The 24,115-nt window shown below is 37.9% G+C and overlaps 1 protein-coding gene across 1 annotated transcript in view; it reads left to right on the top strand.

The window, feature by feature from the left end:
• Positions 1-24,115, top strand: part of Malrd1 (MAM and LDL receptor class A domain containing 1) — a 719,676-nt gene that overhangs the window by 185,386 nt on the left and 510,175 nt on the right. The window contains exons 14-17 of the mRNA XM_052156848.1: positions 12,925-13,077; positions 13,448-13,553; positions 13,962-14,329; positions 20,962-21,374. Of these exons, the coding sequence (XP_052012808.1) occupies positions 12,925-13,077; positions 13,448-13,553; positions 13,962-14,329; positions 20,962-21,374 (1,040 nt within the window). The remainder of the gene's footprint in view (positions 1-12,924; positions 13,078-13,447; positions 13,554-13,961; positions 14,330-20,961; positions 21,375-24,115) is intronic.

Genomic DNA, 24,115 nt, shown 5'->3' with positions numbered 1-24,115 from the left:
CAGCAGCATCATGACCAGTGATTTTAAGTCCAAATTTTGTTTTTCTGGTGTGTTGGCATAACCAGGACTTGCTGATGTTGGAGAGTTTGGTTCAGACACTACCATATTGCCTAGATTTCTGTTAGTAGCGTTCCTGCATTTGCCCTTTGCCATCTTGTTCTCTCGCGTTAGTTGATCTTGTCTCTGGCTGGTGTTTGAGCCTCCTGTTAGGCTGTAGGGCTATTTCTGCAACACTGGATGGCTGGGTTTCCCCTGTTGTAGATTGCTCATGTGCTGTCCTCCTCTTGGGTGCCCTTACAGCCCTAGTGTACCTTGCCCCAGATTGTGTCTAGTTGCCTTAATTTCTGTTAGTATTATTGCTACATTTTCCTATTGCTATCCGGTCATTTCTGGTGTTAGTTGGTCCTGCTGTCTCTGGCTGGTGTTTGTCCCTCCTGTGTGCCTAAAAGGCTGTCTCAGCACCCTGAGTGCGGGCTTTCCCCTGGTACAGAATTCTGTATTTCTGCCAAGCTCCTGAGTGCAGATAGGGCCCTGGTGGACTGACTCCCAAGTGATCTTATACTCAGGTTTTCTCTGCTTTTGCATTTGCACCTCTCTGCTCAGTCACAGGAGCAAAGATGGTGGCTTCACCTCTAAATATGGGACTCCCTCTAAATGCAGGACTCCCTGCAGGGCTGATGTTCCCTGGCAGGATAGGTGCACAGATGGCTGTGGTACTGCCCAGCTCCTGGGTGCATGTAGGACCCTGGTGGACTGAGTCCCAAGTGATCTTACACTTGGGTGTTTCCTGTGATCCTGGCTGTAACAGCCTGCTCATTGCAGGAGTGAAGATGATGGCCTCAGCTCTAAATGTTGGATTCCCTCTATATGTGGGACTCCCTACTGTGCAGATTTTCCCTGGCAGGATAGGGGCACAGACAGCTGTGTTTCTGCCCAGCTCCTGGGTGCAGGAGGGGCCCTGGCTGACCAAATCCCAAATGACCTTACACTCAGGTGTTCTCTCTGTTCCAGGCTGCACCAGTCTGCTCAGTCACAGGAGCAAAGATCTCCAATATAAATTTTTATTTTTGTTTATCTTATCTCTGTGATCTCTATCAAGTGTCATTTGTAGTTTGATGGGGTTTGCACTGAATCTGTGAGATACTTTAGTAAATGGCAGTCTTAAAAATAATGATTTTCAGAGTTAGGCAATATGGGACTGTCACTGTCTTTATGTCATTTTAATTTCTGCCTTTAGTACTTAATATTTTTTCCTAGGTAGAGGCCTTTCATTAACATGGTAAGAATAGGTGTTCTGTTCTCTTGGAAGGCTATTGTAAATGGGTTAGATTCCTTTATTTCTTTCTCAGCAGGTTCACTATGGGCAAAGAAGAAAAACAATTGATTTCTTGTTTGTTGACTTTGTATCCTGCTGCATGCTTAATTTGTTGGTTTTTTCTAACCTGACAATCTCTCCATAGTCTTTAGTCTTAGTTATAGGGTCAGATTGTCTGAAAATAGGATCACATTGATATCTTCTTTACCTAATTTCTATTCTTTATTTTTTCTCTTGTCTTATAACTCTGGCTAATGTATAAAGTATTACGTTAAAATAGAATCAGTAAGAGTATATATCATTGTCTTGTTTCTTATTTTAAAATCCATAGTGGCTACAGGATATGTGTGTGTGTGTGTGTGTGTGTGTGTGTGATAATACATAATGCATAAATATATATAATTTATGTATATATAAATCTTTACTCTGAAGGGGTATATATAGCATTATCTAGTTTCTTCAGGGCATTCACCATGAAATAATTTTAGTTCCTGACAAATATCTTTTCCATGTCTATTAAAATGATTAAGTAATTTTTGTTTGTGGATTTATTTATATTACATTTGTTGATTTATTTGTGTTGAACTGTCATTATACCCCTGGTCTAAAACCATCTTGATCATAATATACGATAGTTTTAGATATTATTAAATTGAAGTTAATAATAATTTGTGGATGAACTTTACATCTATGTTTATCAATGACCCACCCTTCTTTCTGTCCACTCATTCTTATCACATTTGGTATGAGGCTTATGTTGAATATATTTGAAAATACCTCTTCCATTTTTATTTTATGCAATAATTTTACAAAACTGATATAAAATCTTTAAAGTATGATACAATTCCAGAGTAGCTCTGTTAGGTTCTGGGCTTTTGGTTTGGGGAGCCTTTCTGTTTTTACCTCAAATTCTATTTTCGTATTTTTAATAATTCTTGTTTAAGCTTTGTACATAATATACACTTATGGCCTTACTGATTTTTATTTTGGATAATTTCATACATGTGTGCAGTGTATTGCAATCATGTTGATAACCCCATTATCCTCTTCCTCTTTTGTGATCCTTCTCCTGCTGACTCACTTAACTAGTTCCCTCCTATTAGTGTGTGTGTGTCTATGTGTTTCTGTGTGTGTCTACGTGTTTCTGTATGTGCATGTTCGTGTGAGTGTGTCTATGTGTGTGTGTGTGTTGTGTGTCTGTGTACAGATAGCCACCACTCCTGGGAATAGTATAGTCAGTTGTCATGTGCAAAGCATAGAGGTCTACTATTTAATTATCCTTGAAAGGACAGTCTTAGACAAAAAGGTAGTTAATAAGTGGTTCCCATCATAGAAGTTTGCTAAAGTATTAGAGATGCACAGAGAACGGTCTAGTAATAGTCTGTGTTGGACACATCACAGGATTATTTTAAAACAATATTACAATTATAAACTTTTAATAGAAGCATTTGGTATTTAAATCTATTTTCACTGATAAATAAAAAAGCAAATTTATATATATTAAAAATCCACATTGGATCGGCAGGATGAATATAGTTAAAATGGCCATCTTGCCAAAAGTGATCTACAGATTCAAAGCTATCCCCATCAAAATCCCAACTCAGTTCTTCACAGAGTTAGAAAAAGCAGTTCTCAAATTCATCTGGAATAACAAAAAACCCAGGATAGCTAAAACTATTCTCAGCAACAAAAGAAAGTCTGGGGGAATCAGTATCCTGACTTCAAGCAATGCTACAGAGGAAAAGTTCCTGAATAGAACACCAATAGCTTATGCTCTAAGATCAAGAATTGACAAATGGGACCTCATAAAACTACAAAGTTTCTGTAAGGCAAAGGACACCGTCAAAAGGACAAAATGTCAACCAACAGACTGGGAAACAATCTTCACCAACCCTAAATCCGACAGAGGGCTAATATCTAATATATACAATGAACTCAAGAAAGTAGAACCCAGAGATCCAAACAACCCCATTAAAAAGAGGAACACTCCTCCACTGCTGCTGGGGCTGTAAGATGGTACAACCACTTTGGAAATCAGTCTGGCGGTTCCTCAGAAAACTGGACATGACACTTCCGGAGGACCCTGCTATACCTCTCCTGGGCATATACCCAAAGGATTCCCTGGCATGCAATAAAGACACATGCTCCATTATGTTCATAGCAGCCTTATTTATAATAGCCAGAAGCTGGAAAGAACTCAGATGCCCCTCAAAGGAGGAATGGATACAGAAAATGTGGTATATTTACACAATGGATTACTACTCAAGCAATTAGAAACAATGAATTCTCAAAATTTTTAGGCAAATGGTTTGATCTGGAAAATATCATCCTAAGTGAGGTAACCCAATCACAAAAGAATACACATGGAATGCAATCTCTGATAAGTGGATATTAATTAGCCCAGAAGCCCTGAATACCCAAGGCACAAATCGCATAACAAATAACTCCCATGAAGAAGTAGGGCGAAGGTCCTGATCCTGGAAAGGACTGATCTAGCATTGGAGGGGAATATAAGGACAGAGAAAAAAAGGAGGCAGGTGATTAGAGACTGGATGGAGAGAAGAAGGTTTATGGGACATATGGGGAGGGGGGATCCGGGAAGGGGAAATCATTTGGAATGTAAACAAAGAATATAGAAAATAAAAATATTTTTTAAAAAATCCACATTATAGTTCAACAAACTATTATTGTTTAAAAAGCAATAATCCTGAAGATCAGATGCTGTTGCTTTATATACATTGATTTCTTTTAGAACATGCAAATCTTTCTATTTATTTAACACAGACTTCATTTTATTTAATAGTTTATTTGTTAGTCTCTTCTCACTGTTACATATTATATTTTAAATAGTTAATGTATATTAATTATTGATAAAGTCCAGAGCTCAATTATTTCAACATTATCTTAACTTCAAGCATATAATCACCTGAAAGCATAATAGAAGCTAAATGAAATAATTACTAAAGTAGGGAACATGCTTGAAAATAGGAATATAGTATTAGTGCACTTGATATTTAAAATAATAACTGCCTAATCAAAGCACAACCTCAATGAAATAAATCACCTCACTAGAATACTCAAATTTTACTCTTTAATGTAAATAAAAAAATATCTAATAAAACATTTTTAAAAAGCTCAGAAAAGCTAGAGGAGAGCTGGTATGTGACAATGTGTGCATGTGTGTGTGTGTGTGTGTGTGTGTATGTTTGTGCGTGTGGTATATACATGTGGGTGTAGTGTATGTGCTCATGGGAGTGTTCATTATGTATGAAGGTCAGGTGTCTTCCTTGGGTATTCTCTACCTTGTCTTTTGTGACAGCCTCTCTCAGAAGCTCTCCCTATTATTTCAGCTGCTCTAGATAACCAATGAACTACAGGAATCCAATTTTCTCTCGTAATCGTCCCCTAGCACTGAGGTTACAGATCCTTACTGCTTGTCTTAGTTAGGGTTTCATTGCTGTGAAGAGATACCATGACCATGGCAATTCTTACAAAGGAAACAATTTCACTGGAACTGGCTTATAGTTTTAAAGGTTTGGCTCATCATCATCATCAAGACATGCAGCATGGCAACATGGTGCAAACATGGTCCTGGCAGAGCTAAGAGTTCTAGATCTTGATCCAACACCAGCTAGGAGAAGACTGGCTTCTGTTCGCAGCCAGAAGGGTACTCTCTTCTGCAGCGGCTGAAGATTGAGCACTAGGAACCTGCCTACAATGTGACACACATTCTCCATTGAGGCTACACATATTCCAAGAAGGCCACATCTCCTAATAGTACTATTTCCCGTGGGCCAGACATATTTAAACACATGAATCTGTGGGAACCAAAGCTATTCAATCTGCCATTCTGCCCTTCCCAGGTTTTTATCTAGGTTCTAAAGATCAAACTCTGGCACTTTATATGACAACCTCTTTAATTGACTGAGCTAAGAAGAAACAAAACTTAAAGAAGGATAGAGTCAAACTTGTGTACTTATTCTTATCTATGTTTATGTAGTTTACAAACTGGCATGTTCTAATTGTTAAAAAATTATTATTTGAAACAAAATTTTATTAATTCTTTGACAATTTTTATGAATTTCATATTGTATCATAAGTCTCATTTATACCACTATTTCTTTTTCCTATCATTCCTATCTGATCTACTCCCCCTAATTACCCACCCTACTCTGTGTTCTCTCTCTCTCTCTCTCTCTCTCTCTCTCTCTCTCTCTCTCTCTCTCTCTCTCTCTCTCTCAAACCACTGAGTCCAGTTTTTATTACCCAACTATTCTTGGCTCTGGTGCGTGCCCCGAAGTGGGGCCAATAAACAAGGAGTAGCAATATTAAGAGAACTGATTCTTTTTATCCCAGAAGCTGCCAAATCCCTATAGTTCTTCAGTCATTGGCATATTTTTGTGTCCACCTTCCCCACTACATGTTGGGATTTTTTATCTGATTAGAGGAGTGTGCTGTCACAATCACTTTGAATTCATATGTACATCTGCCATGTTGTGTCTGGAAGGCAGCTTCTTAAAATGTATCTGCCACTTTGGGCTACTACAATTTTCTGTCACCTCTTCCCTGATGAGTCCTGAGCATTGAGACACAGGTATGTGGTATAAATGTCTCATGTAGGGTTAGGCACTACAAAGACTCTTATTCTCTATGTATGTTGATCGGGTGAAGGTTGCTGTGTTAATTGATTTCTACTTCAAAAAGAAGAAATTAGACTTTTGCAAATTGTCTTCTGATTGCCACACACAGGCAACATGTGACACGTTATTTCCATACACAAATAAATGTAACAAAACACTATAGAAGGCAACAATTTTTCATGGGTATTTATTGGGGAATACATATGATAGCAGGTGTTTCAAGAAGTTTTACACAGAGAATCAATGTTTCTTGGCTCAGATATCTGTAGTCTACAGTGGTGGCTTTTGAAATTTGAATTTATTTTATTTCACTATTTCATGTATATGGTACCTTTCCTACAGGGATGTTTGTGTACCACATGTTTACCTAGTACCCAGGAATGATAGAAGTTGGTGTTAATTGCACTGGAGGTGGCCTATCAGACAGTTATTAGCTACCATGTGTGTGCTCGAAAACTACCCAGGGTCCTCTGGAAGAGAAGTGAATGCTCCTAACTCTTGAGCCACATCTCTAATCCTTCATGAATTTACAAAAACCCTTCATTCAAAGTTCCACCTACCTTCTTTTACTCAGCATGCTTTTGAGGCTTAGATAAAAGAATTTGTGTTCAACCCCATTATATAACAGTGCATAATCCTGCTGAAATGTTTTAAGGCTTTATGCAATGCCCAAATTATTAGTTCAGAATTCTTTTTTGTGTATTTTATACTTACTCCTTTCATTAATTTAAATGGCTTCATTCAAACCATCAAAGTAGTTCTAAGACACTGAAAACAAAAATAAGACAGGGTCTGAGTCTGGATAGCTACTATTAAAAGTCTTCTTGGATTCCATACCAGTTCAATTTCTTACTCAGAAATGGCTGCAAAGCTGACAGTGATGAACCTGTGTGTCAGCCCACCAAGAGTCTCCTAACACACTTTCCTCAGAGGCAACACATGTAATTATAATTAACATAATTAATAGAGCCCACAAAGGTAATTTTTCTCACAATAATTAAAAGCCATTATAGAGTCATTAGCTTTTCTACCCATAGTCATAGAAAAGACAAGCACTAGTTTCAGGAATTCTGGGTCAATAGGCATTCAGCTACAGATGGAACTGCCCCTAGCTTCCTGCATGTGACCTCTGAAGAAATAGTGCTGTGATATTGTTTTTGCAGGCATTGCTTGTAGTGGAGATAATTTAAGAAGTCAATACTGCTCTGGAAGCAGTGACAATCCTTGAACTTCAATTATTCAAACAGACCCAGAGTATTTCTCAGCAAGAAATGGCTATGGCATGCACAGCACAATTGTTCATGCCTGTTCTGGAAAGGTACATATGCAACTAATGACTAGACTGCACAGTAATTTCATTTTTACTTTTGTAAGTAATTAAGCCTTATAAATGAATGAAGAATGGTAAAAAAGAACATTTGAGTTTTAATGGCACTTTTTCTATTAAAACTGTTTTCTCTTAAAATTATTTTTGTTGATACATAAAAATATATATTTTGATATATATTAATATATAATTATCAATATATGTCATTATCATAAATTAATAGTGATATATATCAATTATGATATATATGATATATATGATGTATATGATGTATATGATGTATATGATGTATATGATGTATATGATATATATGATATATATGATATATATGATATATATGATATATATGATATATATGATATATATGATATATTTCAGTGTTTTAGTACATGTATGCAGCATAGAATAATATTAAGATCATGGAAATTGTATCTGTATCCTTAAATGTTTTTGGTGGTGCAAGTATTCAAAGTCCTTTCTTATCTTCTATGAAACATGGTGAACAGCATGATGTTCCTTAGTCATCCCCTATATGATAGAGCACCAAGGTTACTTCCCCATTCCATCCATGGCTTGCTAAACAGTGGCCGAACTTTGCCCATCCTTTTCCTTTCTCTCATTTCTGGCAGCCACCTTCTACTCTCAACTTCTTTCAGATCACTGTTTTGGGTTCCACACAGGAGCCAAGGGCATGAGCTACTTGCTTTCCCTTTCTGAGTTCCAATTAATGGCTATTTGGACTAATGCTACAAAAGTTCCATCAAAGCTGATCCATTTTCCAGAATGTGGCTAAAGGGGCCAATTCTAAGAGAACTAAAAAGTCTGCTCAGTGGTACTTCCAGTCCTACTATCATTGGCATATTCACTGTTTCTACAGCATCATGTTCCTTTTATCAGAAAATCATATTTCCTCTCTGGGTAGTTGCATGAGGTACACATTGTCCACTAACAATAATGTGTTCTCTGTATAGTATAGTACACTAAGTATAGTAAGTAACCTTAGATCCTCTACTAAAGTTCATCTGATGCAGGGGGTAAACATTTGCTTTACAAGTACTAACAAGGCATCTAAACATTTTAGAGCTTTCCAAATGTATGCATGTTTATAATTTATTTATATATGATTGAAATAGATATACTGTTTTAATGTTATTTTTATTGGATATTTTCTTTGTTTACATTTCAAATGTTTTCCACTGTCCATGTGTTCCCTTCAGAAACCCCATCCTATTCCCCTTACCCCTGCCTCTATGAGGATGCTCCCCTACTGACCCACCCACACCTGTCTTCCCACCCTGGCAGTCTCCTATACTGGGTCATCGAACAACCTCAGGCCCAAGGGCCACTCCACCAACTGATATACAGGACCATCCTTTGCCACATATGTCGCTGGAGCCATAGGTCCCTCCATGTGTACTCTTTGTTGTGGTTCAGTCCACAGGAGCTCTGGGGGATCTGGCTGGTTGACACTGTTGCTCCCCACATGGGCCTGCAACCCCCCTCAGCTTCTTTAGTCCCTTCTCCAACTCCTCCATCTGGGACCACACGCTCAGTCCAATGGTTGGCTGTAAGCCTCTGGCTCTGTATTTGTCAGGCTCTGGCAGAACCTCTCAGGAGACAACCATATTAGGCTCCTGTCAGCAAGCACTTCCCTGCATCCACAATAATGTCTGGGTTTGGTGACTGTATATGTGATGGATTCCCAGGTGGGACAGTCTCTGGATGGTCTTTCCTTCAGTCTCTGTGCCACAGTGTTTCCATATTTCCTTCTGTGAGTATTTTGTTCTGACTTCTAGGAAGCACTGAAACATCAACACTTTGGTCTTCCTTCTTCTTGGGCTTCATGTGGTCTGTGAATTGAATCTTGGTTATTCAGAACTTTTGGGCTAATATCCACTTATCAGTGAGTGAATACTGTATGTGTTCTTTTGTGACTACGTTACCTCACTCAGGATATTTTCAAGTTCCACCCATTTGCCTGTGAATTTCATAGTCATTGTGTTTAATATCTGAGTAGTATTCCATTCAGTAAATGTACCACATTTTCTAAACATTCTTCTGTTGAGGGACATTTGGGTCTTTCCAGTTTCTGACTATTACAAACAATGCTGCTATGAACACAGTGGGGTGTCTTTGTTGTATGTTGGAGAGCCTTTTGGGTATATTTCCAGGAGAGGTATAGCTAGGTCCTAAAGTATTACTATGTCCAATTTTCTGAGGAACTGCCAGACTGATTTTCAGAGTGCTTGTACCAGCTTCTAATCTCACCAACAATGAGGAGTGTTCTTCTTTTCTCCACATCCTCACCAGCATCTGTTGTCACCTGAGATTTTGATCTTAGCCATTCTAATTGTTATGAGGTAGAATCTCAGGTTTCTTTGATTTGCACTTCCCTGATGACTAAAGATGCTTCTTGGCCACTTGGGTTTCTTCCTTTGAGAATTCTCTGTTTAACTCTGTTCCCAATTTTAAATAGGGTTATTTGGTTCTCTGGAGTCTAACTTCTTGAGTTCTTTGTATATATTGGATATTTGCCCTGTATCAGATATAGGGTTGGTAAAGATCTTTTCCCAATCAGTTGGATTCCATTTTGTCCTATTGAGAGTGTCCATTGCCTTACAGAAGCACTGAAATTTTATAAGGTCCAATTTGTTAATTCTTGATCTTAGGGACTAAGCCATTGGTGTTCTGTTCAGGAACTTTTCCCCAGTGCCCATGTGTTTGAGGCTTTTCCCACTTTCTTTTCTATTACATTGAGTATATCTGTTTTTATGTGGAGGTTCTTGATCTATTTGGACTTGTGCTTTGTACAGGGAAATAGGAATGGATCAATTGGCATCCTTCTACATGTTGACCACCAATTGAACCAACACCATTACTTGAAAATACTGTCTTTATTCCACTGGATAGTTTTAGCTCCTTTGTCAAAGATCAAGTAACCATAGGTATGTGGGTTCATTTCTGGGTCTTCAATTCTATTCTGTAGATCTACCTGCCTGTCATTGTTCCAATACTATGCAGTCTGTATCACTATTGCTCTATTATACAGCTTGAGGTCAGGCATGGTTATTCCCCAAGCATTTGTTTAATTGTTGAGAATACTTTTCACTATCCTGGGAGTTCTGTTATTTCAAATGAATTTGAGAATTGCTTTTTCTAACTCTATGAAGAATTGAGTTGGAATTTTGATGGGGATTGGATTGAATCTTTAGATTGCTTTTGACAAGGTGTTCATTTTTACTATATTAATCTGGCCAATCCACAAATATGGGAGACCATTCTATCTTCTTTAATTTCTTTCTTCAGAGACTTGAAGTTCTTGTCATACAATCTTTCATTTGATTGGTTAGAGTCACACCAAGATATTTTGTATTGCTTGTGACTATTGTGAAGGGTCTCATTTTCCTAATTTCTTTCTCACCCTGTTTATCCTCTGAGTTGAGTATGGCTACTGATTTGTTGGAGTTAATTTTATATCCAGCCACTTCACTAAAGTTGTTTGTTAGCTGTAGGAGTTCTCTGGTGGAATTTTGGGGCTTACTTAAGTATACTATCATATCATCTGCAAATAGAGATAGTTTGACTTCTTCCTTTTCAATTTGTATCCCTTTGACCCCCTTTTGTTGTCTAATTATTCTGGCTAGGACTTTTAGTACTATATTGGATCTGTATGGAGAGAGAAGGCAGCCTTGTTTAGTCCCTGATTTTAATGGGATTGTTTCAAGTTTCTTTACATTTAGTTTGGTGTTGGCTACTTGTCTGATGTATATTGCTTTTACTATGTTTAGGTATGGGCCTTGGATTCCTGATCTTTCCAAGACTTTTACCATGAAAGGGTATTGAATTTTGTCAAAGGTTTTCTCAGCATCTAATGGAATGATCATGTGGTCTTTTTCTTTGAGTTTGTTTATGTAGTGGATTATATTGATGGATCTCCATATATTGAACCATCCCTGCATCCTTGGGATGAAGCTTACTTGATCATGTGGAATGGTAATTTTGATATATTATTGGATTCGTACTGTGAGAATTTTATTGAGTATTTTTACATTGATAATCATAATGGAAATTGATCTAAAATTCTCTTTCTTTCTTCGGATTTTGTGAGGATTTGTAATCAGTGTAATTGTGACTTCAGAGAACAAATTGGTTAGTGTTCCTTCAGTTTCTATTTTGTGGAATAGTTTGAAGAGTATTGGTGTTAGGTCTTCTCTGAAGTTCTGATAGAATTCTGCACTAAACCCATCTAGTCCTAGGCTCTGCAAAGAATTAAACATTCCTTGCATTTTTTTTTTAGCTCACAGTTACTATTCCTGTTAGATTGTGAGTACCATCTAATTTTGCTTTACAAGAGTCTAACTTTGAAAAATAATTATTCTAAGTATGAAAAGATTTCATCATCTTGGGTATTTATAGTTGTGTCTGCTAATTGAAATATGGCTTTTTTTTTAACTGAAGTACTTAGCCTTTAAAAGCATTTTATATGCCTTAACACATTCCACTGATTTTAACAATATTTGAAGGGATGATATGCTGTTCAAATTTCAGGCAGGATATTTAATAGAAGGTAAACATATTTTTTGATATACATTTGAGAGAAACTGTCAAGCATAAAATGTAACATGCATGTATCATACATAAATAATATTTTCAAAATTTAGGATGATTTATCACTAACTTAAAATGCCTTCAGTAAAAATTCTAATTTCTTTCACTTCATACTTCCTTCCACAGATGATTGCTTCTTCACTTCCACTTTTACAATGGAGACTTAGCTCATGTCCTTGGCCAAAAGTAGCCCAAGGTGCAGGATCTGGATGGGTCAGTCACAAATGACAATCATTTGTCACTGACTGCACATTACATTGAGGGATTTTTGATCAGGCCTTCTAGTTTATCATTTTTTCAATGTAACAACCACATTTTTTCGTTTTCAACTTTTATTTTATAAAAGGATATGTCATAACTTGCACATTTGTGGTCTTGGTTAAACTGTACACTTTTTCCTCAACTTCCTTTTGTTATTCATAGAGAAGCCCCCATCTTCATCACCTGTGGCACAGGGTCATTGTGGCATTGTGTGAAATGTTCAGCACCTAGGCTCCTGTGCAGCCACTTAACAATGGTGACCCCTAATGCTGCACTCTTGTTCATGGCTTCTGTTCTTCCTGACCCTCCTCTTCTTTAAGGTTCACTAGAAGAGTTTGAGAGCATTAACTGATTTCTAAACATATTTCCTAGGAAAATATTCTACCTTCTATAATAGCTGGTGATATACATACCAATATTTGAAATTCCAACCCCATACAGAAGCAATCTCCTTGCTGATGTTGAAGGAGGAGAAATTACGTGATTATTAGAGTGATGTAGCAGATGTTAACAATTCCTTAACCAACAAGGCTGACTGATGCTGCTTCCTAGAAAAGAATGTTCAGGAAACTTGAATGTCTGAAAATTGAGAATTCTGACTTCTCCATTTCTAGTATGAGAAGCATGTCCTGTTTTCAGCCCTGGGAAGATACTAATTTTCCTTCTGTGACTCTTTGTACCTGGATGAGTACTATGAGGCTATATCCATTCGAGTGCTACATTCCTAAATCAGGGGACTCTGCAAGTCTAAGAGTCTCATTTCTCTTCTTCAGTTGCTGATTGTGACTTTGAGGCAAACAGCTGTGGGTGGTTTGAAGCCAGTGGTGGTGACCATTTTGACTGGGTGTGGAGCTCACAAAGTGATCTTTCTCCTGATTTAGAAGAACAAGCTCCACCTAGAGATCACACTCATGGCACAGCTCAAGGTAAGAGCCTAAGGATCCGTTACACACACCTGCAGACTCTGGGGTTAGACCTGGGGGTCCATGTGTGAAGATCGCAGCATGGTAGGATAATACTGACTGTCAGCTGGGCTGCCTGCAAGAAATGATTTCTTTACGGGTGTTATGATTGGAATTGACACATTTTTGTCTGTAGTCACTGAAATTAAAAATAGACTGTTGACATCATCCAAATGCAGATATAAATACAAAAGCCAACTTTACTATCAGATTGATTTATTGCTGTACAGTTTTAAAGGACATGAAACACACTTGGCATTACATTAAGAGACAGAAGCATTCCATTGCAGAATTCAGTTGGCAAACTTAATACTTTGTTTTTACATTTCCACAGGACATTTCATGTTCATTTTGAAGAACAGCAACAGCTTGTCTCAAACTGCTAAACTTCAGAGTCCAACTTTCAGCCAGACAGGGCCTGAGTGCACACTGTCATTCTGGTAACTATATATGATGGCAAACTATTCTAGTAGAATCGTGGCTGCAGGCATATCCCTGTACTTGCCAGTTATTCATGTTCTATCCCTGGTTGCACTTTATAATGATTACTGTAGTAAGTTAAAACAATTGTAATTTCAGAGTATATCAGTATTGGCTAATTTATTTCTGAAGTTGAAAGGAAGACTTCCCTTCTACCATTGGATTTCAATTTAATTAGGAATCTCCCTGTATCTTGTAAGAGGTTTCCAGGTTGTGAGTCATATAATGTGCATCTCAGTAGAAATTCTGTCAAATGGTCAATTACAAGTACTGTGGGAAAGAAATGTGTATATTGGTTGAAGAGGAAGCATCCAAAGACCAACTATGTAGTCTCTCTTATAATGTATTCATGTGTTGTGTTCTTTCAGGTTTTATAACTATGGTCTGTCAGTGGGGGCAGCTGAGTTGCAGCTACATTTAGAAAATTCCGAGGATACCACCGCCCTCTGGAGAGTGCTATATAACCAAGGCAACCAGTGGTCAGAGGCAACTGTCCAGCTTGGACGCCTCACTCAACCCTTCTATCTGTCATTAGAGAAAATCAGTCTGGCAATTTATAGTGGGGTCTCTGCTGTTGATGACGTCCGTTTTGAAAACTGTACTCTTCCACCTCCTGTGGAGAGTTGTGATGAACCAGATCACTTCTGGTGTAGAGAGACGAAGGCTTGCATAGGAAGACATCAGCTCTGCGATCTGGTCGATGATTGTGGAGATCGCACGGATGAGATTGGCTGTGGTAAGTTTTTTGTTTTTGTTTTTTTAATTGAATATCATCTTCATTTACATTGCCATGGTAAAACCTTTCCCAATTTCCTCCCTCCCCAAAGACCCCCCAACCCCGCCTTCCTCCCCTTCCCTCCATGTATATGCCCCTCCACCTGACACACTCCCACCTCCCCCAAAGGGGGACACACTCGGTTTCCCTTTGTTGGGTCCTCTGTTGAGCCTTTACCTGACAAATGACCATTCCTCCCACCGATGCCCAACAAGGCCTTCCTCTGCCACATTTTTGGCTGGAACCATGTGTGCCCTTGGTTGATGGTTCAGTCCCTGGGAGTCTTGGGGCGTCTGGGTGGCCGAAATCATTGTTCGTCCCCTGGGGCTGTAAACCCCTTCAGCTCCTCTGGACCATCCTCCAGCTCTTCCATTGAGGACCACATACCCAGTCCAATAGTTGGTTGCTAGCATCTGCCCCTGTATTTGTAAGGCTCTGGCAGGGCCCCTCTGGAGACAACCAAGGCATGTTCCTTTTGGTATACACTTCTTAGTAGTGTCAGGGTTTGTTGACTTTATAGAATGAATCCCCAGGTAGGGCAATTTCTGGGTGGACTTTACTTCTGGCTGTGTTAAGTTAATTAGTTACTTTTTAAAGTTAAGTTAATTTTTTGGGAGGTGGGAGGTACTATGTTTCACCTCCCTTTCTGGTTAGTAAGTATTGGTCTTGATTAGTTCACTGGCAATGACTAAGATATGATTGAAAAGTTGATGAATACTGTATGGTTGGTTAATCAAAGACACGTCGGTATTTTTGTTTGTTTATTATTATGTTTGTATGTATGTTTATTATTATGTGTATGAATGCTTATGCATGCAATAATGCATCTGTGGAGGTCAGAGAACAACTTGCCTGAGTCAATCCTCTCCTTCCACCATGTGGCTACTGGGGATCAAGTTGTCAGGTGTAGTGGCAAGTACCTTTAAAGCTGAGACACCTCATCAGCTCTCTGCCATTCATTCTTAAGTAGGTTTACTAACGAGCTTCTAGAGATACATTGATTAAAAATGAATACAGCATTCCTGCCTTCATGTGCTTCACAGTCTAACTGAAAAGATAGACTTTCAAGTAGTATTAATGACATATATAATGCCAATTTAAACCAGAACCATGGAGAAAGCTACGGTGTGACTTTCTAGAACAGTAAAATTGGATTTTCTGTGGGTGAAGATGAAGCTAAGATCTGTATCATGGTGAGTGAAATTCACATTCAAAAGCCATTATGTATGAGACAAATGAAAGTTAAAGTGCCTAAAGAGGGTACCAATCAGAGATGGCATCGGAGGGAGTCTGAGGACAATGATTGTAGAGAGCCACACTAAAGGAGCATTCTTTATTTCAAAGGTCTTTAGAGTGGTGACAGCACTGAAATCTGACATATGCAAATGTCAGTGTGGGTGTGGTAGAGCTAGTGGATTTGTGAAGAGACTTAGATAAGTAGAGGAGCATTACAGCCGCCTGTTGGTGACAGTGAACTGCTTTCAAACTGAGGTCTGTATCAGGGAAGGAACAGAGGACCTGTCTACTGGTCTCTTGCTTGTTTGCTTGGTTGTTTTGTTCTGATTTTCAGGAGCTGATAGGGAAGTGCCAATGCTCAGAGTTTTTCTGGTTTCAAACTGCAAAATGCCTGTGCTATCTTGAGGTAGTCCGGCCCTCAGTTTGCTGAGCCTGGCTTCCACTGATCGTGTGCTTACAAATGAATTAGCCATTAGTAGAATTATTTGTTTACAAAATCTGTTACAAAAATGTTCCCAGCATTCCTGGACTCCTATCTTTGTCTAAGAACAATTTATACATTTCAAGCTCATGTGTTTCATAAATTAGAAAACATCAGAAACCAAACTGAAAACAGTAAATATTCAGTACCACCATAGGTTACTTTCAGATAGGAATTTCCATATAAGTTACTGTGGAAATCTTAGTGTACATATGATCTTTGATATACATATTATAAGCATATATTGAAGTACAAATTACTATTTAAATGATGAAAAGTACACATCTCTTAATTCAGTAGACAGAGATAGCATTGATTTTGACAGTGGCAATCATATATGTAGATTTTCAAAATTTAATTTCATCCTTGCAAACGTATAAACATTTCTTTTTAGCTTTTTCAAATTCTCAAAATAGTTTTTGAACACCCTGACATTAATAGAATCATGTGTGATGTATCACAGTATAAATAAATACAATCATAGTTTCACCAGAATTCTTACTTATTCAAATGGTCCTGAGAAATAACAGCAGCGTCCACTGAGACATTCCTTTATTGAATATACTACATATTACACATCCCAATATTCAGAATGAGTTTCCTGCGGGGTGCTCAGAGATATGGTCTATCCTTGAAGGATGGAGTTCCATATTCCACAAGATTGAATGTTGAGTCAGTGTGTCAACGGTCAATGTAAAAACATGTTGATTTTAGTGTCAGTTTTATGTCAAAAACTCAGCAATTTGACATCCTCCTTCTGCTTCACAGCCAACGACTGACATGTGGGGAGCACCTGGAGTGTCCCCAGTTCACACCACAGCTGGCTTGATTAGTGACAAGTGAACAGCCAGCAGATGCAAGGCCATCTTCCTGCTGACACCTGCTCACTGGTTCCCTTCATTAGGTCCCTGCTTCTCTTCTGGGCTGTCTACACAGATGATTTGTTCTAGCCCAGTGGCTTTGATTCACCTGCGGTTTCATTGAGTGTTCAGGCTGCTTTCTCACCTACGGCACCAAGAGCCATCACTGAGATGAATAGTTAAAAGACAGCTGACATTTATATTTTTAAATATTAGCATATAAATGGAGCTAAAATGTGAAACTACTTATGAATTCTAAATCTCATCTCCTCAGCCCAGTACTTCCAAATGTGTATTTTTATCCCACATTTTTTTTTCTCAAGCAAATACCTGGTGCCAACAAGGGCCTCATGTCTTGAAAAATGAACATGCTCCAATGCTACCCTAAAAATAGATTACTTGATTAATGAGGTCCTAGTCAACTCTTTCTTAGTTTGACTAAATGATGTCAGAAGTTTAAAAGCCCAAGCTCCCTTTGTATACTGTGATGGGAATATAAATGAGTATAGTTACTGTGAAAATCTGCATGGAGATTTGTCAACATACCCCAAAACAGAGATAACCACTTGCTTCAACTGTACTACTACTGAGGATACAGGTGAGAGAGCACAAGGTAGAATATAATGGGCATTGCTATTACAGCTGGCTATGGTTATTCATGAGAGTCACCTTAGGAGATCAGCCATAATGCCCTTCAATGGCATAAATGGACACACTCAATGCTGTGCTTATAGCCAATGGTATTTTGCTTAGGGACAAACAAGAACAAAAGCTCATACAGGAAAATTAATAAAACTAGAGATCATCATATGGTGTGAAATAAACTTGACTTTGAATGACAAATATGTATTTCTTTCTGCCATGTGTGAAATCTAATAGAAAATAGATAAGATTGTTTAGAGACATTGCACAGAAGTTAAGAGCATTCACTGTTCTTAAATAGGACCTGGGTTCAGTTCCCAGTACCACATGGCAGCTCTTAGATGTTTATAAATCAGGTGATCCAATATCTTTCTTTTCCATCTTCCAGAGGCTCCTGCATGCTTGTGATCCACATATGTACACTAAGGCCTGCATGAGTGACAGTGCACACACACACACACACACAAAACAAAACAAAACAAATATTAAAAAAGAAGCAGATGTTATGTAATTGAGTCTATTAGCAAAGAGGAAGATAATTAGGAAAAAAAGAACTTTTCAATGGCTATGGTAAGACATCATGACCAGGCAACTTATGTAAGATAGAGTTTAAATGAGCACTTACAGTTCGAGAAGAAGAGAGTTCCTGACCATTATGACAGATAACATGGGTGCAGGCCAGGTAGTCATGGCACTGGAACTGTATCATAAAGCCAGGACCACATAGATAGCCAATGCTGCCAAATTTGGCTGCCTGCTTGGGATTCAACCTGATGCATTTCCTGAATCATATTTGCATAAGATTTATTTTGTTGCATTAACTCCATTTTATGAATTGGAAGCTTTGCTGCAGGGCTATTGTCCTAAGGAGACCACTGTCTTTTATTTTCATCTGGTCTGGCCTCATTAAGTCTTTTCAACACAAGTTGGCTCAAGCATTATATTTCCTGGAACTTTTTTTCTCCTCAAGGTGTACATTTTGTATTTTTTGGCCTTGCTTCCTCCTTTTTTATCCTTTTTACTATAGGTCTGCATGAGTATGACTATTACTAATCATCAGACATTATCGATATAAGATGTCTCGACATCTCAGACAAAAAGATTAGTTTCAAATTCTTCAATTAAGCCTCAGACAGTCTTAAAACAAGAGCAAAATATCAGACCCACTGTTTACCAAATCTCACAAGGAATACCTAGTCCAATTGCTAATATCTTTGTTCTATAAAACCTCTTGAGTTGGATCTCCATATTGTCTTCAAAGCTCGTATTAGGATGGTCCACTTATCTCTGCTTATAGTATACTTTCCTAGTGCAAAGTCCCCAAATATTACACATTCCTTCAACACCAACCATGCTTAGGTCTGTCAAAGCAAAAGCCTAGTCCTGGTACCACTTCTATATTTTGCTTTTCTATCATTGTGATAAAACATTGTGACAAAAGCCACTTATGGTAGAAAGAGTCTATTAAGGACTGTTATATTTCAGATCATGAGAGATTATTACAATGATGGTAGGAAACATGAGATTCATTATTTTGTAGAATTAGTATATACTAGTAATGAAATATAATATAATATAATCAAAGTAGGAGTAGGAAAAGAAATAAGACAGCGTTGATGAGACACGATGAGGAATCAACAGGTATATAGTTTAACAGTGGGCAAAATTACACATAGAGGAAGGCATGAGTGCTTTGCACATATAGGAAATATAGGAAATAATTCCCTCATATGATGATAAGGGAAAAGATTGATGAGGATGAACTGTAAACCATTAAAACTGGGCCTGAAATAAAACAGTTTAGATTAAATGGGACTATGGAAATGTACCAAGTGGTTTTATGGAGAGGAAGAAATGGTAATGCTACCATTAAGGATCCTGATTTAATAGCAGCTCTATAGATACTTTAAAGCTATGGTGGGGCAAAATGAAAAGGGCTCTCTATGAGTGAGATTTGGGGAACCCCTCATCAGAATCTGCTTGAGTACTTGGAAATATGTAAATTTTGCTTAGAAGATCAGCATTTGTTTGAGATTTTCAATTTGATGTAAGCAACTTTTCCATGATACCCAGGTGATCCTTCAGTATTTTGAATTGTTAGAGAATAACACTTCTCAGTTCTATTAGAATCATTGAGGGAGCCTAGAATGAGAAAAAAATCCAAATGCAGGGAGTAGACAGAGTGGAAAATGCTTGCCTGAAGACCTAAGTGAGTTCAAACCCGGAACCTACATTGAAAGCCTTCTTGAACCGTAGTGGTGAGACTGAGGGCAGAGGAGGACAGATGGATCTTCCTCCGTGGTCAGCCAGTGTAGTTCATCACTTGAGTGTTGAACAGATGGCTCAAAAGTGAGGGCTTGCTTTGCACATGAGAATAGGGGTATTTCTGATATATGTCAGAATCTACATAGCAATCCTGAAGCTTGGCAAGTTCCCTACATATCAATAACCCCAGAATGGAAAAGAGCCCGAGGCAGGAAAATTTCAGCCTTGTTGGCTGCCAGGCTAGCTTACAAAGACAAACCCACGGGGTTCTGTGTTCAGTCAGAAAGACCCCATCTGAAAAGACCAAGGCAAAGAATGACAGAGGAAGACACAGATGCCCTCTTCTGCCCTCTACATAGACATGAGGAATTAGCACCCTCATGGACACACACACACACACACACACACACACACACACACACACATACCACAGTAATTATATGGAAGAGAATGGCTGGATATCTAAGATAACATCCATCTCTGGTCCCCATACAAACACTTGCACCCTCCAGATGTACATGTGTGTACAAAACAGGATCTCATGTAAGTATACATATTATACACAAACAAGTGCACATACCATAGCTAAAGTAAGATTCTCAGTGCATGATTGTAAAACTATTTGGGCCAATTAAATCAATAATTCACATGTGAATTCTGAGCTTTTGTTGTTTTGTTTGTTTGTTTGTTTGTTTGTTTGTTTCATGTTCCTTGGTTGGCACATTCAGCTAAGTTTGAAATGCACTCATTCAAAAATGTGTTCCAGTCATGATCATTTGCTTGAGGTGATATAACAGTGGTGCTGGAATTAAACACAGGTTGTCACGCATACTCAACAAGGGCTCTCCCTCTAAGCTATGCCACCAACCTAGGGGCATGTTATCAGAAAGGAAGATGAAAGCACATGAGAAATCTTTAGAACATAATGATCGATGCATTTCATCTTCACTCCATGAACTGTTATTTGGTGTTCAGTAATGACTCTGCTCCTAGCTGTGTTTTATGTCACATTTGAAAACTACTACAGCTTACCTTTGTGTGAATCAGTGTGTGTTCTTAATCCCTCTTATTTTCCCTTATACTCCTTTGATCTTTAATGTCATTTACAGTACCTGAACTACAGTGTGACTTTGAAAATGGACTTTGTAACTGGGAACAAAGTACCGAGGATGACTTCAACTGGACCAGACACCAGGGTCCTACTTCAACAATGAACACAGGCCCAATGAAGGACCATACACTGGGCACAGCTAAGGGTCACTACCTTTACATTGAAACCTCGGGGCCACAGTTTTTTCAAGACAAAGCTATTTTACTTAGCCCCACCCTGAATGCTACTGAAGCAAGTGACTGCACCTTCCGCCTGCACTACCACATGTTTGGAAAGCATATTTATCGATTGGCTGTCTACCAGAGAATTTGGAGCAATTCCAGGGGACAGCTGCTGTGGCAGATATTTGGGGATCAAGGCAACAGATGGATAAGAAAACACCTCAGCATTACCAGCAGGCAGCCCTTTCAGGTAGGGTAATGGGCTTCATATCATATAGTTGAAATGTTTCCTAATGTCTTAGCAGTGTGAAATAGCACTGTATTCCTGAATTAAAAGCTGGTAGTGTTGGGTCAACGTTACTTTGAGCCATGTTCATCATTTACAGAAGGGTGTGCTAAGGTTCTTTGAATTGCTTCCATTCATGACTACCTCAGTAATGTGTGTCTAACATCTCCTCAGATGAGTGCTTGACACTCAAAACAGCTGCAGGCGCCTCCAATGTTAAGGGATTTTTTTTCCTACTGAAATTAAAGCATGAGAAGCAATAGCAGTTTGGCATAAGATATGAATTCTGCAGACTGCAAACTCATAAATTTATGCCATTGAATACATCATTTGACATTTTAACATTTTAAGGTGAGCACCTGAAATCCAGTCAGAGTGTATTTTTTATTTTTCTCATTTACATTTATTTTTAGGTGGAATGCATACATTGCACAAAGTTCTGGGTTTCATAAAGGCAGTTTATTTTATGTACATCAAGTACTTTGACCATAGTGACCCCTCGTACCCTGTGTTTTATCTGTCTTCATATTTAGTTTGTCTCATGTATATAAAATGTGGAATCCACACATGTGAGGAAGTATGCAATATTTGACTTTTTCAGTCTGGCTAACTTCACTTAATATAATTGATTCTAGTTAGATCAATTTTCCTATGAATGACCCAATTTATTCTTTTTAAGGCCAAATAAAGCTGTATTATGTATATGCCACAGTTTTTTTTTCTCATTCAGCTATTGATTTACACCGAAATTGATGGCATTATTTTGCTACTGTGATTTGTACTTCAGGAAATATAAATGTGCAGGTGCCCCAATGGTATGCTTACTTACAGACCTCTGCTTACCAGTCTTGGTTCATGTGTTTCCTGTGACCTCTTGGTCCAGCAGTGGTATAACTGGGATAGACTAGCCATAAAGCAAACAGATAACAAATGCAAGGATTGGAGAAAGGGGACTCTTCTACACTGCTGGTTAGAATGTGAGTGCATGTAGCCACCATGGAGATCAGCATGAAGCAGCCTACAGAACTACACTCTAAACTATACTAGATAGAAAGAGTACATGCTTTATTAAATAACATAGCTTCTCTAGTGAGGAACCCAAGGTTGACTCCATATCTCCTCATTCCTGGTGTGATGTTTTGGTTCGGTTGGTTGGTGTTGTTTTTAATTCTACATTTACCCTGTCTTCTAAGTCAAACTGGCAAGTTCAAATGCACATGTTTTTTGTGGTTTAATAGAAGTATTTTATATATGTTTGATGTTTGCTTATCTTAACAATTCCATTAAGTGATTAAATCAGAAGCCCCATTTTTTCAGTTCTGTAGAGATAAAGGAAACCATTTCAAAGAAGTTCTCATTTACCCTCAACCATAAAAACTTGTAAGTAGCAGAGACAGAACTTAAGCAGAGTTTATAAATGACTGACATTTTTCTTTTTACCATTATTTCTTGAAGCCTGTAGTGTGTATGGCCTTTAGTATAGGTTTTCTCCTTTTTTTATGTACATAATATACTATATAAAACATTACATCTATCCCTGACTCAAAGTTTTAGTTGTTGTTTTGTTTGTTTTATTTTGCTTTTATTTTGTTTTGTTTTGTTTTGTTTTTCATGTGATAAATTTCTTTCATTTACCAACATTGGAAGCATTGTCTCCATTTAAGCGCCTAAATCATGTTGCCTATTTTATAGACACAAACCTTGTTCCAGGCCATCTTTTGAGAGCAGCTAACAATTACAGGTACCATGACTATGACTCAGGGAGTAAAGAGTATGTGAGGATTAGTGATTCTTTTTCAGAAATAAATAAGTTGAAGACATGATATCTAATCTGCCACAGGTAGTGTGCTATCTTTCAGTTTTTCCATAAAGGCATGCTGCAATTCAGTCAATAATATTAAGCTATTCATTCTTAATGTCTTGTCAGGTCATTTGTAATTCACACTAAACTCTTCCACAGGGTATTAACTCTTTTTGTGAAGTTTACTCAATAATTGGTATCCATATGAAAGCAACTTCATAGGGAGGTTGCTACAGAGCCAGGTGAACTTGGGACTTATCAAAACACCCTTTGTCATGAATCCAAATGGAATAGCTGTGTATTGAAACCTATCATGGTTCACATAGGAAGTATTATCTGTGATCTTAACCAGCCTGTCTTCTAATAAAAGAACTTTTAAATAAATGCTCTTCTATACTCTTAAATGAAACACACCCAGAAAATGGTAACAGGAAATATTTTGAATATTGTATGTGCAGGTAAAGGTAGCTAATAAGGAGTCCAATTTAATCAAGAAGATGCGTTTCTCCATTGTGAGGCAGGTACTCATAGTATCTGTTCTGAGAAACAATAGAAGAATCAATGCTTCCATTAGCTGTAAGAACATAAGGAAAATTACTCATTTGCTACCTAGCAGATAAGAGGTTCTCAAGAAGTATTTGCTTAAAAGAAAATTTAGCAGGCATTTTAGGATCATTCACTTAAAATCAAATGAATATGATAGGACTGGATTATATGTGCAGGAGTTCTTGTTCGCCTGTTCTTTTTAGCCAGTACTCTACAAATTGTTACAGATAATTAATTTAAATTTCCAACTGATCCCTATTATGGGTCATTGTCACATACTTGATATGAAATACCATATATATTAAACAGTTCAGTCAATATCACAATCAAGATAATATTTACCGCATTTCAGAAATTG

The sequence above is a fragment of the Apodemus sylvaticus genome, chromosome 14 (genome assembly GCF_947179515.1).
Source record: "Apodemus sylvaticus chromosome 14, mApoSyl1.1, whole genome shotgun sequence".
In the NCBI taxonomy this organism is placed as follows: domain Eukaryota; kingdom Metazoa; phylum Chordata; class Mammalia; order Rodentia; family Muridae; genus Apodemus; species Apodemus sylvaticus.
The sequence above is the reverse complement of the archived record's forward strand: the minus strand, read 5'-3'. Positions and strand labels throughout refer to the sequence as shown.